The 13,345-nt window shown below is 42.6% G+C and overlaps 1 protein-coding gene and 1 long non-coding RNA gene across 9 annotated transcripts in view; one reads left to right on the forward strand and one right to left on the reverse strand.

Annotated features, from left to right (window-relative positions):
• LOC129392069 (uncharacterized) overlaps positions 1–9,300 on the reverse strand; it is a 14,414-nt gene extending 5,114 nt beyond the window's left edge. Inside the window, exons 1-3 of one of the 2 annotated variants that reach the window (XR_008617131.1) lie at positions 9,216–9,300; positions 6,331–6,463; positions 5,351–5,985 (exon numbers count right to left, since the gene is read on the reverse strand). This is a non-coding gene — a long non-coding RNA (uncharacterized lncRNA). Of the gene's footprint in view, positions 1–5,350; positions 5,986–6,330; positions 6,464–9,215 lie in introns of those variants that run through there. The other variant, XR_008617132.1, reaches the window with a different exon arrangement.
• LOC114486183 (histone-lysine N-methyltransferase SETDB1) overlaps positions 1–13,339 on the forward strand; it is a 20,634-nt gene extending 7,295 nt beyond the window's left edge. For 2 of the 7 annotated variants that reach the window (XM_055084337.1, XM_055084338.1), the window contains 12 exons: positions 2,077–2,111; positions 3,219–3,318; positions 4,078–4,203; positions 4,373–4,574; positions 5,247–5,320; positions 6,260–6,450; positions 7,233–7,362; positions 8,043–8,208; positions 8,292–8,450; positions 9,082–9,705; positions 10,158–10,274; positions 11,960–13,339. In XM_055084337.1, coding sequence (XP_054940312.1) covers positions 2,077–2,111; positions 3,219–3,318; positions 4,078–4,203; positions 4,373–4,574; positions 5,247–5,320; positions 6,260–6,450; positions 7,233–7,362; positions 8,043–8,208; positions 8,292–8,450; positions 9,082–9,705; positions 10,158–10,274; positions 11,960–11,987 — 1,952 coding nt within the window. In that variant the 3' untranslated portion in view covers positions 11,988–13,339. Of the gene's footprint in view, positions 1–2,076; positions 2,112–3,218; positions 3,319–4,077; positions 4,204–4,372; positions 4,575–5,246; positions 5,321–6,259; positions 6,451–7,232; positions 7,363–8,042; positions 8,209–8,291; positions 8,451–9,081; positions 11,791–11,959 lie in introns of those variants that run through there. The other 5 variants (XM_055084339.1, XM_055084344.1, XM_055084340.1 and 2 more) reach the window with 5 other exon arrangements.
• Positions 13,340–13,345: the final 6 nt, after the last annotated feature.

The raw sequence follows: 13,345 nt of genomic DNA on the forward strand, positions 1-13,345 counted from the left end.
TTCCCTGGTGGCGCAGTGGTTGAGAATCTGCCTGCCAATACAGGGGACATGGGTTCGACCCCTGGTCTGGGAAGATCCCACATGCCGCGGAGCAGCTAAGCTAGTGAGCCACAGCTACTGAGCCTGCGCGTCTGGAGCCTGTGCTCCACAACAAGAGAGGCGGCGATAGTGAGAGGCCCGCACACCACGATGAAGAGTGGCCCCCGGGCTTCCCTGGTGGCGCAGTGGTTGAGAGTCCGCCTGCCGATGCAGGGGACACGGGTTCGTGCCCCGGTGCGGGAAGATCCCACATGCTATGGAGCGGCTGGGCCCGTGAGCCATGGCCGCTGAGCCTGCGCATCCGGAGACTGTGCTCCGCGACGGGAGAGGCCGCAACAGTGAGAGGCCCGTGTACCGCAAAAAAAAAAAAAAAAAAAAAAAGAGTGGCCCCCACTTGCCACAACTAGAGAAAACCCTCGCACAGAAACGAAGACCCAACACAGCCAAAAATAAATAAACAAATGAGGGGTTTAAAAAAAAAAAAACTACTTTATACTTATTAGGATAGCTGTAGTTAAAAAGATAGACAGTAATAAGTGTTGACAAGGATGTGGAGAAATTGGAACCCTCTAAATTGCTGGTGGGAATGTAAAATGGTACAGCCAGTTTGGACAAGTCTTTCAGTTCCTCAAAAGGTTAAACCTTATGGCCTAGCAATTCCACTCCTAGCCATATACCCAAGAGAAATGAGAATATATGCCCACATAAAAACTGATATTCAAATGTGCCTATCAACATTATTCATAACAGCCAAAAAGTGGAAACAACCCAAATGTCCATCAACTGATGAATGGATAAATAAAATATGGCATAGCCATACAATGGAATATTATTCAATCACATAAAGGAATGAAGTGCTGATAAATGTTGCAACATAGATGAATCTGATATGATGCACCACATATAATATGACTCCGTTTATATGAAATATCCAGAATAGGCAAATCCATAGAGACACAAAGTAGATTAATGGTTGCTGAGGGTTGTGGGAAGGGTGGAATGGGGAGTGAGTGCTAATGGGTATTTTCATCACTCTGAAAAGAAACCCCATACTCATTAGTGGGGTTTCTTTTCAGGGTGATGAAAATGTTCTAGAATTAGATAGTGGTGGTGGTTGTACAACCTTGTGAATACACTAAAAACCACTGAATTAAACATTTTAAATGGGTAAATTTCTTGGTATGTGAATTATACCTGATTTTTAAAAAATTTTTAGTAAAATTTAAAATTCATTTCACGTGCTTAGTAGCCAAATTTTAACATATTGGACAGTGTAGATACAGAACACATTTATCATGGCAGGAAGTTCTGTTGGACAGCACTACTCAAGAAGAAACATTTTTGCTTAATTCACTGACTATACTTCATTTTTCAAATCATTCAAATAACCCATAAATAAATTATTGTTATAAGAATTCAAATATTTGGGCTTCCCTGGTGGCGCAGTGGTTAAGAATCCGCCTGCCAATGCAGGGGACACGGGTTCGAGCCCTGGTCTGGGAAGATCCCACATGCCATGGAGCAACTAAGCCCATGTGCCACAACTGCTGAGCCTGTGCTCTAGAGCCCGCGAGCCACAACTACTGAGCCCATGTGCCACAACTACTGAAGCCCAAGCGCCTAGAGCCTGTGCTCCTCAACAAGAGAAGCCACCACAATGAGAAGCCCATGCACCGCAAAGAAGAGTAGCCCCCACTCGCCGCAACTAGAGAAAGGCCGCGCACAGCAACGAAGACCCAACGCAACCAAAAAATAAAAATAAACAAATAAATTTTAAAAAAAGAATTCAAATATTTGAAAACCCCAAATGCCACAGAATATCACCTGTCCCAGTACTTTATCCCCAGGTAAGCACTGTTACCTATTTGCTGTGTATCTTTCTGAATGCTTTTGGTACTTTCACATAGATATGTATATCTAGTTTTCAGTTGTTATCAATAATATTTCCATGGTAATCCTGTTAAGTAGCTTAGTTCTTGATTTCTTAGAAATTCTTATGTGTAAGTCCCTTACACTCAGAGTTTTTCTCATCTGTAGGTGATGCTGGGAGCAGAACTCCAAAAGACCAGAAGGTAAGTTGGGATGGGTAAGAGAAGGGTGAGAGATAAGAATATGAAAATGGGAGAAACTTTTGGCCTGACCATTCAGTCAGTTCAGCCATGAGCATATAATCATTCACCCTGCATAATCAGCCCTATGGGTTGCAGTTCTTTAATAGGTGTTAAAAGAATGCAAAAGTGGGCTTCCCTGGTGGCGCAGTGGTTGAGAGTCCGCCTGCTGATGCAGGGGACACGGGTTCGTGCCCCGGTCCGGGAAGATCCCACATGCCGCAGAGTGGCTGGGCCCGAGGCCACAACAGTGAGAGGCCCGCGTACCGCAAAAAAAAAAAAAAAAAAAAAAGAATGCAAAAGTTTCTTATAGATGCATGCACTGAGTGCTATATGAATGTAGAATTTGGCAGTTAAATTAATCAAGGATAGCTTCCTAAAGCTGATTTCTGAACCAGATTTGTAAGAAAGGGCAGGTTTTGCCTGATAAAGTAACTATAAGCTTCTAAACATAACTCATTCTATTTTGCTTTTTAAAAGACAAGTTCTTATTCTCGAGAACTGGTGCTACATGTATACAATGGAATATTACTCAGCCATAAAAAGAAACGAAATTGAGTTATTTGTAGTGAGGTGGGTGGACCTAGAGTCTGTCATACAGAGTGAAGTTAAGTCCGAAAAACAAATACTGTATGCCAACACATATATATGGAATCTAAAAAAAAAAATGGTTCTGATGAACCTATGGGCAGGACAGGAATAAAGACGCAGATGTAGAGAATGGACGTGAGGACACAGAGGGGGAAGGGTAAACTGGGATGAAGTAAGAGAGTAGCATTGACATACATACACTACCAAATGTAAAATAGATGGCTAGTGGGAAGCAGCTGCATCGCACAGGGAGATCAGCTTGGTGCTTTGTGACCACCTGGTGGGGGGGGGATAGGGAGGGTGGGAGGGAGACACAAGAGGGAGAGGATATGGCGATATATGTATACGTATAGCTGATTTACTTTGCTGTACAGCAGAAACTAACACAACGTTGTAAAGCAATTATATTCCAATAGAGATGTTAAAAAAGAACCGGTGCTACTATTTTAAAACTTGTTTCCCTCATCCCCTTCTTTACAGCTCCGTGAAGCTATGGCTGCCTTAAGAAAGTCAGCTCAAGATGTCCAGAAATTCATGGATGCTGTCAACAAGAAGAGCAGTTCCCAGGATCTACACAAAGGTTAGAGTCAGGAGGCACCTTGGTATAGCTGTGGGCATGAAATCCTACACAGAGATTTCATGGATAACTGGCTTTGTTTTAGCATTTCAGAATCCTTCTCCACCTCTGTTTGGTTCTTTTAACACCACAGATTTTCCTTGCTGTCTGCTTGTCTTTTCTCCCCCCGCTGAACAGCTTAAGGGATCTTAGTTCCCCAACCAGGTATTGAACCTAGGCCCACGGCAGTGAAAGTGCGGAGTCCTAACCATTGGACCAGCGGGGAAGTCCCTTGGCTTAAGTCTTTTGTCTGCTGGTTTTCTACTGTGTGATGGCTTTGTCCAAATACCTTTTTAGCTCCATGCTTGTGATTTCTTTTTCCAGATGAAGGTTAAAGAGAAGAGAGTAACTCAAACCCTTAAAAAGAGGTCTGAGGGAAGCTTTGTTTGTAGAGTGTGGCTGTTAAGAGATCCCTCCCAGGAAAATGTTTTATAAAATGCTACGTGGCATTTAATGAGTGGTAATTAATGTTATTAATAAGGAGTTGGAAATATTTGGTAAAGTGAGATGGTCTTGAGTTACACGTGAATTTCAATTCAAGTTTTTCCTGTTATCATAAACAGTTGATTCGTCTGTGTCTTATATTTCTGCCCTTGGCCAAGAGAGCAGTAAAAGTGGCTAAGGATCAAAAGATTACCCCACTTGCCCCAATAACTCAGTACTCTCTTTATTTTTCCATTCTTTCCCCAGTCTATGCCATATCTCTTTATGCTTTCTTCCTAGGAACCTTGAGTCAAATGTCTGGAGAATTGAGTAAAGATGGTGACCTGGTAGTTAGCATGCGCATTCTGGGCAAGAAGAGAACTAAGACGTGGCACAAAGGCACCCTTATTGCCATCCAGACGGTTGGTATGTTCAAGCTAGAGGAAGAACTAATGAAAGACAACCTGCAGGTCTCCAATGCTGATTGTTTCTTTTCCCCATATAGCCTTGCCTTTTGTCTCTCACGTAGCAACCAGGATTCACACAGAAACTGATGGTTATTAAAATTTTTTGTTTATTTTTCCCTTTTACTCAGGGCCGGGAAAGAAGTACAAGGTGAAATTTGACAACAAAGGAAAGAGTCTTCTGTCAGGGAACCATATTGCCTATGATTACCACCCTCCTGCCGACAAGCTGTATGTGGGCAGTCGAGTAGTGGCCAAATACAAAGATGGGAATCAGGTCTGGCTCTACGCTGGCATTGTAGCTGAGACACCAAACGTCAAAAACAAGCTCAGGTACCTGGACAGAGGATTGTAAAGAGAGTGGGAGCCGGGAGCACAGCACCTGCCCTGTTCAAGCCACAGTCCAAATCTCACAATTAGCTTCTGTGTTCGTAGTCCCCAGTGGCCAGAAACTCTTTCTTTGCCATGGAGTCATGTGGATGATTCTTTCTTGCTCCCCCCCAACCCTTTTTTCTCCTTTTCTCAAGGAGAAAACTAGGTAGGGGAGAATAATTCAGATTGATTAATGGTTAGGGGGAGTAGAGAATTCATATAGAAGGAAGAAATGGAGACTAAATGTTTTCAGCAGTGTAGGAATCCGACAGTGTAATGAGAATAAATAGCTTTTGGCAAAGTGGGGGTATGTTGGTTAGATTAAGGGAGAATTCTAATATTCTTTTCCATTATGGTTTATCACAAGATATTAACTATACTTCCCTGTGCCATACAGTAGGACCTTATTGTTTATCCATTCTATATGTAATAGTTTGCATCTGCTAACCTAAGGGAGAATTCTTAACTCTTGGGGTGGGAAGAGAGGATAGTAGGAAGAAAGTAGTGCACCGAACATCTTCCCTGGAGTGTGTCCTGTTTGTGATCCAGAGGCGTGGAAGCTATGGTAAGATAATTTCTGTTGGTCATGTTAAATATCATAACCCCCAATCTTTCTACCATTACTCCTTACAGGTTTCTCATTTTCTTTGATGATGGCTATGCTTCCTATGTTACACAGTCTGAACTGTATCCCATTTGCCGGCCACGTGAGTGTCCCTCCTTTCTTCCTTAGTTCTATCCATTTCCTCCTCTACCTTGTATTTCTTCCTAAGACAAACAATTAAAAGGCCCTAATGTTTTTGGTGCTTTAATCTCAAAGAGTAGAAGTTTGATTAATGTCCTTTGAGAGTTACAGTTTTATTTGCTCATCTCTAGTACTGGGTCTTTGCAGCCAAAGAGTCAGACACTAGAAGATCATGACTGACCTTGAGTGGATGCTCATATTGTAGATGTCTTTTGATTTCATTTCTGAGTGATTTAGGTTTGAGAAGATATTACTTCTTTCCTAGTCTCATGCTTAATCTAACATTTGTATAAATCTGTAGTCTGCATAGTGCTTTCATAGCACTTTCTCATGGTGTTTTCTATAGAAGCTGTATTAGATGGGGGCTTCATAGTGTCCTCTATACTTGTGACTCTGGCTTGGGAGAGACTCTTAACAGAAACGACTGTTTTTAATTGCAGAAGAGTCAACTAACATGGCTGTGTTTCCACATAACATGGCAGTAAATACATTCAGGGTCCCTTAAAAGCCTGATAGAGCATGAGAAGGAAGGATGGGTTTTTTTAAATCAATTTCATGGTGCCACCAGATTGTTTTTTATTTACCTTTAGACTTACCAAGTTAGCAAGAATTTCCACTTGACTTTTCCTAAGAAGAAACATCCATTTTTATGAAATTAGTGCCTCACTTATGTTTTCATATTGCTTATTTAGTATTTACTTGATTTGAGTGTACATTTACACATTAGGTTCAGTACTTTTAGGTGATCTTGGTTTTGTTTCCCTTGAGGTTATGATTTCTTCGTTTATTTTTTCTCTCCCTCCCAACCTGAAAAATACCAAACGTCTCCTTGCCAACCATTTTCCCCTATCAAGACATGCCCTACCTGCCCTCTCTCAGCCCTACTTCTTCCTTGGGACAGTGAAAAAGACTTGGGAGGACATAGAAGACATCTCCTGCCGAGACTTCATAGAGGAGTATATCACTGCTTACCCCAACCGCCCCATGGTTTTGCTCAAGAGTGGACAGCTTATCAAGACTGAGTGGGAAGGCACGTGGTGGAAGTCCCGAGTTGAGGAGGTGGACGGCAGCCTAGTCAGGATCCTCTTCCTGGTACTCTTCTTCCCTAGAGTTTTAGAGGCAGGGATTTGGGTGAGATGGGGGAGCATAAGAGGCAATAATGATGATGATTTTGTAGAAATGCCATAGTTTTACTCTTACCCTCTTACCTGTTCTTGCTGTTTTGGGTCAAATTTTACTTTATCTCTTTTTTGGTTCCTGTATGAGTGGTTATTAAAAATAAATTCCCTGAATTTAATTATGACACTAATCTGCATGACAGTGTTTTTGTTTTTCTCCAGGAGTATCCACAATGCATGTAGGTACAGAGAAGGCGGCTAGTTCTGTTTGCCAGGGTTAGGGCTTTGATAGCATAGTGGGACAAAAAAGAAGGATCAATGAATTCGAGGTCTTGAGGATCTTTCAAGGCCCAGTTTAACTCTTAGATCTTCTATACCTATCCTTTTCTTCTGGCTCATGCCTTTCTTAGGATTATATTTCTTCTCTGAACTATTTCAGCCCTTTGATCCTAAGGCCTTATGATCTTTGTTACACTTCTTATACTCAGTATAAACATCTATCTCTCATAATTTTTTACACAAGGAATATATGTGTTTGTGTTTTGGGGTTTTTTTTTGTTTGTTGTTGTTGTTGAATTCCTGATGCCTGTCAGGGAGCCTGGCACATAAGTTTATTGAATAGATAGGGAATTCAGGGCTCATCAGGGAGATTTCACCGAAGGGAGGCACATAGTATATATTCTTCACAAGCGGCGGTGTAGATTCTAGCCTTTAACCCATTCCCCCTGCCACCTTTCCTTCCTCCCAATCCCCCAGGATGACAAAAGATGTGAATGGATCTATCGAGGCTCTACACGGCTGGAGCCCATGTTCAGCATGAAGACATCCTCAGCCTCTGCACTAGAGAAGAAGCAAGGCGGACAGCTCAGGACACGTCCAAATATGGGTATGTCCTGAAAGATACCCTGGGAGAAGGAAGAAATGGGCAAACCAGCAAAGGGGTTTATGTACAATGGCTATATCCTTTGTTTGCCAGGATGACAGTACTGACTCACTGAAAACAGGACATGTGCCCTGAATTGTTTCCAGTAGTGGTGATGGATTTGTGATGCCGCCTCCACATGCTATGGCTCTGATTTATTCTAAAAAACACATAAAAATCTGAAACCAACTGGCTTAGGTTAGGGGTATTGTTGGTAGTAATTACTTCTGTTATCCACGTGAAGATTATATGCTTTGTGTGTTATCTGTGGTCAGTTTTTTTAAAGCCCAAACTGGTTTTGTTTTTGTTTTTATATATTCCTGGCATACTTTCTGGTTAATTTTTCCTGACAACATTAGTTGATCGAAGAATGTGTTTTTGAAAAATTTTACCAAAATATAACATAATTACTAATGTAAATGGTCTGAGGCAGGAAGATAAAATCTTGTTATTTAAGTAAAAGTCACCCTGTGCCAATATTCCCACTCATTGGTGTAAATAGTGAGATCTGACAGTCTTAGCACTTAGTCAGAATGTTTCCATTGTTGCTTTTTTAGATTATATAAATTGAGGATTAGATGTGTGCATGAATATAAATGACACAGCTCTCATCTTCTCAATGGTCAATTTCCTTTTTCCTATAGGTGCTGTGAGGAGCAAAGGTCCCGTGGTCCAGTACACTCAGGATCTGACCAGTACTGGAACCCAGTTCAAGCCAGTGGAGCCCCCTCAGCCTACAGCTCCACCTGCCCCACCTGCCCCACCTGCCCCACCTGGTCCACCTCTGTCCCCCCAGGCAGGTGACAGTGAGTGAGTGCTATTCCTTCTTTTTCGCCGGTTTCTTTCATATTGTATTTTCTGTATCCCTTACTGTATGATCTCTAATCTCCTAGAAGCTTGGAAAGCCAGCTTGCCCAATCTCGGAAGCAGGTAGCCAAAAAAAGCACATCCTTCCGGCCAGGATCTGTGGGCTCTGGTCATTCCTCCCCTACATCCCCTGCACTCAGTGAAAATGCCCCTGGTGGGAAACCTGGGATCAGTCAGACACATAGGTGAGAAAATCTCAGGCTCTCTGTTGGGGGTGTTGGCATGTGGACTGAGTGGTCACTGTATAGGGAGGTTCCTTGGCCACAAGGGGTCTAGTTAAGATTATGATGGTGAGAAGTTTGAACTTGAAAAGGAAGCTTTAACCTTGGACGTTTCCAGGAAACAGAATGTAAAAATAATTGAATTAGAAACTAGGCGCCTAAAAATACAATCACCAGAAAGTCATTTGTTAAGATTGCTTATTGAATATGGTGTCATCATTGGTACAATAGAAAGGGAACTCTGTAGCCTTTTTCCTTGAATCGTGGGAGTCAGTAAGGGCATTTATAGGACACATAGCAGGAAAAACTAGCATTGGTAGAAGACTGGACTCTACATCCATAAGTCACAGGCAAAAAAAATTTTAGGAAAATATATGCTGTTGAAATAGAGATATTACCAGTCACTGAAGAGTAACCAGAGCATGTCATTGCCCAGGTTTAGTAAGGCAAGGGGAAATTTGACTTGTATCATCTTTAGCTTTAAGAGGACAGCTATTTGAAAGGTTAGAGAAGTGGTTGAGCCAACTGATGGGCTAAGTGTACACCAGAGAGGTACTATTGCTTCCTTATCTGAATTCTTGCATCTCATTTGCAGATCACCTTTAGGATCCACAACCTCTGCCCCAGCACCCCCAGCTCCCCCAGCACCCCCAGCCTTCCATGGCATGCTGGAGCGGGCCCCAGCAGAGCCCTCCTACCGCGCCCCCATGGAGAAGCTTTTCTACTTACCTCATGTCTGCAGCTATACTTGTCTGTCTCGAGTCAGACCTATGAGAAATGAGCAGTATCGGGGCAAGAACCCTCTCCTAGTCCCACTACTGTATGACTTCCGGCGGATGACAGCCCGGCGCCGAGTTAACCGCAAGATGGGCTTTCATGTTATCTATAAGACACCCTGTGGCCTCTGCCTTCGGACAATGCAAGAGATTGAGCGCTACCTTTTTGAGACAGGCTGTGACTTCCTCTTCCTGGAGATGTTCTGTTTGGATCCATATGTTCTTGTGGACCGAAAGTTTCAGCCCTATAAGCCTTTTTACTATATTTTGGACATCACTTATGGGAAGGAAGATGTTCCTCTGTCCTGTGTCAATGAGATTGACACAACTCCCCCACCTCAGGTGGCCTACAGCAAGGAACGAATCCCGGGCAAGGGTGTTTTCATTAACACAGGCCCTGAATTTCTGGTTGGCTGTGACTGCAAAGATGGGTGCCGGGACAAGTGAGTTCGTAAGGGAATTGCTGGCCCTGCCTCCAACTTTGTTGTGATTGTCTTTCTTTCCACTTCTTTGCCTTATGCTGCACTCCTCCTTTCCTCACCTCCCTTTACCTCCTTAGCTGGAGCTTGTGCCGTAAGGCCTCCATGAAAACTATGAGACTGAGAGGCTGGGGCCCCACAGCTTAACCCTGGGTGCATGTGTTTTATGTTCGTTTCTCTGATTCTCCTTTTCCTTTGCTTCCCTCCATTACACTTTCGGTTGCCACTTGTTTTGTTCTCTGTCTCTTTATCTTATTCTCACTCTGTCATATTCTGTCTTTAACTTTCTCATTTACATGTATGCAAGAAGAAAAAGAAATTTCACTACTTAATCACCATCCTTTTATCAGTAGTAAGTTCTTGCCTCTAAAGGAAGTCTCACAGCTGTAGCTCTTGTACCTTTCTATTTCATACAGGTCCAAGTGTGCCTGCCATCAGCTAACTATCCAGGCTACAGCCTGCACCCCAGGCGGCCAAATCAACTCTAACTCTGGCTACCAGTACAAGAGACTAGAAGAGTGTCTGCCCACAGGGTAAGTAGTCAGGGGAAAGTGAAGCACCTCAGAGACTGAATTATTGTTTTTCTATGCTTGTAACAACCATCAGAATCCTAAAAATTGGAGCCAAAAATAGGATAACTGAAACAGACATTTTATCAATTAAGCCTTAGTTACTGAATTCCCAGCACATGTTTTCTTCCTTGAGCTTTCCTCGAAATGAATACATATAATGATTGAATAGTATCTAGCAATTTTCTGTTGCAGTAAAAGATCACCTTGATTTCAGAGCTGTACGATTATTCTAACAGATTGTGGTTTACTCTGGCAAGCGAGATGTGTTCAGAGAGGAGACCTGATTATATAGGACTTTGTAAATCAGAATAAAAATTAGAGTCAAATTCATGATGTGATGGGAAGCTGTTAGGGAATTTTAAGCAGGCAAATGATGTGATCTGCCTTTTAAAGATTACTCTGACTTCTCTATGAAAAATAAGTCTTTAGGGCAGCAAAAGTAGAATTTGGTAGACCAATTAGATACTTTCAGGAACATAGGTAAGAAGTGGTGGTTGCTGGGGCTTGTACTAGAATGAAGGTGGCAGTAGAGATGAAAGCGGATACACTTGGGGATGCACTTGGAGGTAGAGCTGCAGAACTTCATAGATTGCGGAATGGGAGGGAAAGAACAGAATCAAGAACAAGTCCTAAATTTTATACTTGAGCAACTAAGTGGATGCTGGTGCTTTTTACCGAGATGGAAAACTAGAGCTAGAGTTGCAGGTCTGAGTAAAATTCAGCTTCTGTTCTGGCCATGTTAAGTCTGAGATGCGTGTTAGGCAACCCAAGTGGAAATGTCAAGAAGGCATTGAGGACTTCGCTGGTGGAGAAGTGGTTAAGAATCCAGCTGCCAGTGCAGGGGACACAGGTTCGAGCCCTGCTCCGGGAAGATCCCACATGCCACAGAGCAACTAAGCCCATACGCCACAACTACTGAGCCGGCACTCTAGAGCCCGCGAGCCACAACTACTGAGCCCATGTGCCACAACTACTGAAACCTGCGAGCCTAGAGCCCGTGCTCAGCAACAAGAGAAGCCACCACAATGAGAAGCCCGCGCACTGCAACGAAGACTAGTCCCCACTCGCTGCAACTAGAGAAAGCCTGCGTGCAGCAACGAAGACCCAACGCAGCCAAATAAATAAATAAATTTATTTATTTATTTTTTTTTTTTAAGAAAAAAAGGCATTGAGACTTCTGAAGAGAAGTGTAAGGATTGGGCATAAAGAATTAGGAGTCATCAGCTCAGGAGTGGTAGTTAAAGCCTGGACGAGTTCATCTAGAGAGAATATTGATAATAGAAAAGAGAAGGGGCCCAGAATAAGCCCTGGGCTCTCCAAAAAGAAGTTGAGCAGAGGAGGTGGAGCCAGCATGTGAGATTGAGAAGGACAGGTCAGGGAAAGAGGAGGACAGTGAAAAAAGTGGGATATAATGTGGTAAGCTGGGTGTATATGAATATGTGAACTAATTAGCCTAGTGCTCAAGATACATAATTAACAGGAGGACAGAAAAGGAAAGAAACATCAGTGAAATAATTCAGATGTTTTCCCATAATGGAAGGGACTGTGTTTCCAAAGTGAAAAGGGCAATCAGGTCCTAGCATAACGGATGAAAATAGATCCCCACTAAAACACATGATGATAAAATGTGATCATTGTGTCCACAGAACACTGAGGACAAAAAGAAAATACTAAAACCTTCTAGAGAAGAGAAAGAGACCACAAAAGAAACAAGAATTCAAAAAAAGAAAAAAAGAAAAGAAAAGAATTCAAAGTGACTTCGGCCTTCTCAAAATAACATTGGAAGCTAGATGGCAATTAAGGAATCTGTTCAGAATTCTAAGGAAAATTGTTTCTAACCTAGAGTTCTAAACCCAGGAAAACTATCAGTTGTTGGTTAAAGTAGGCTAAAGCCTTTTTTTTTTTTTTTTTTTTTAATTTATTTGATTTTGTCTGCATTGGGTCTTCATTGCTGCACACAGGCTTTCTCTAATGTGGCGAGCGGGGGCTACTCTTCATTGTGTTGCACAGGCTTCTCTTGTTGTGGAGCGCGGGCTCTACACACACGGGCTTCAATAGTTGCAGCATGCAGGCTCAGTAGTTGTGGCACGTGGGCCCTAGAGCACGTAGGCTTCGGTAATGGGGTGCGCGGGCTCTAGGGCTCGTGGGCTTCAGTAGTTGCGGCGCGCAGGCTCAATAGTTGTGGCTTGTGGGCTCTAGAGCACAGGCTCAGTAGTTGTGGCACATGGACTTAGTTGCTCCATGGCATGTGGGATCTTCCCGGACCAGGGATCAAACCCTTGTCTCCTGCATTGGCAGGCAGATTGTTAACTACTGCACCACCAGGGGAGTCCCTAAAGACATTTTTTAGACGTGAAATACCTCAAAATTTTCCATTATTTTCCCTCTCAGAAAATTACTGGAAATGTTTACTAAAATGGGGGGAAAAGACAAGAGAGAAGAAGGCATATACTGATCCAGGAAACAGAGGCTCCAGCTCAAAAGAGGAGTGAGGGGAATCCCACATGATAGTGAAGTCAAGGGGGCTTCCAGGCTGACAGCTGTGCACCAGATGTAGAGAACAGCCAGTGTCAGAGCAAGTCAGATTTGGCTGCAGGAGAGACTTTTGGGAAAGGGGGTTTGATAGAAAACCTGATGGTTTTGAGTATCTTCAGAGGAGATTGAGACTACTGGGGAAATCAGGACATAAATTTGAGCTGAGTGTATATTGAAAACTAAGCAAAGGAAAAGACACCTGTTAGCTTTAGCTGCATTGTATCATTTATGTTTTAATTATAAACCAAAAAAATTGAATCTTGTAACAACATTTAGATTTGATAATGCTGAGTAGTAGGTGCCTGTTCATTATATCTTTTTTACATGTTTGAAATGTTTCATAAGAATATTTTCAAATAACCACAAATATGTCACTCCCCTGCTCAAAACTCTTTAAAAGCTTTCCACTGCACTTTGGAAATTATTCTAACTCTTAATCTTGGATCACAAGACAATGTACTATCTGGCCCCTTCCTATCTCTCTACTTCCAAAACTG

The sequence above is a fragment of the Physeter macrocephalus genome, chromosome 4 (genome assembly GCF_002837175.3).
Source record: "Physeter macrocephalus isolate SW-GA chromosome 4, ASM283717v5, whole genome shotgun sequence".
NCBI lineage: Eukaryota > Metazoa > Chordata > Mammalia > Artiodactyla > Physeteridae > Physeter > Physeter macrocephalus.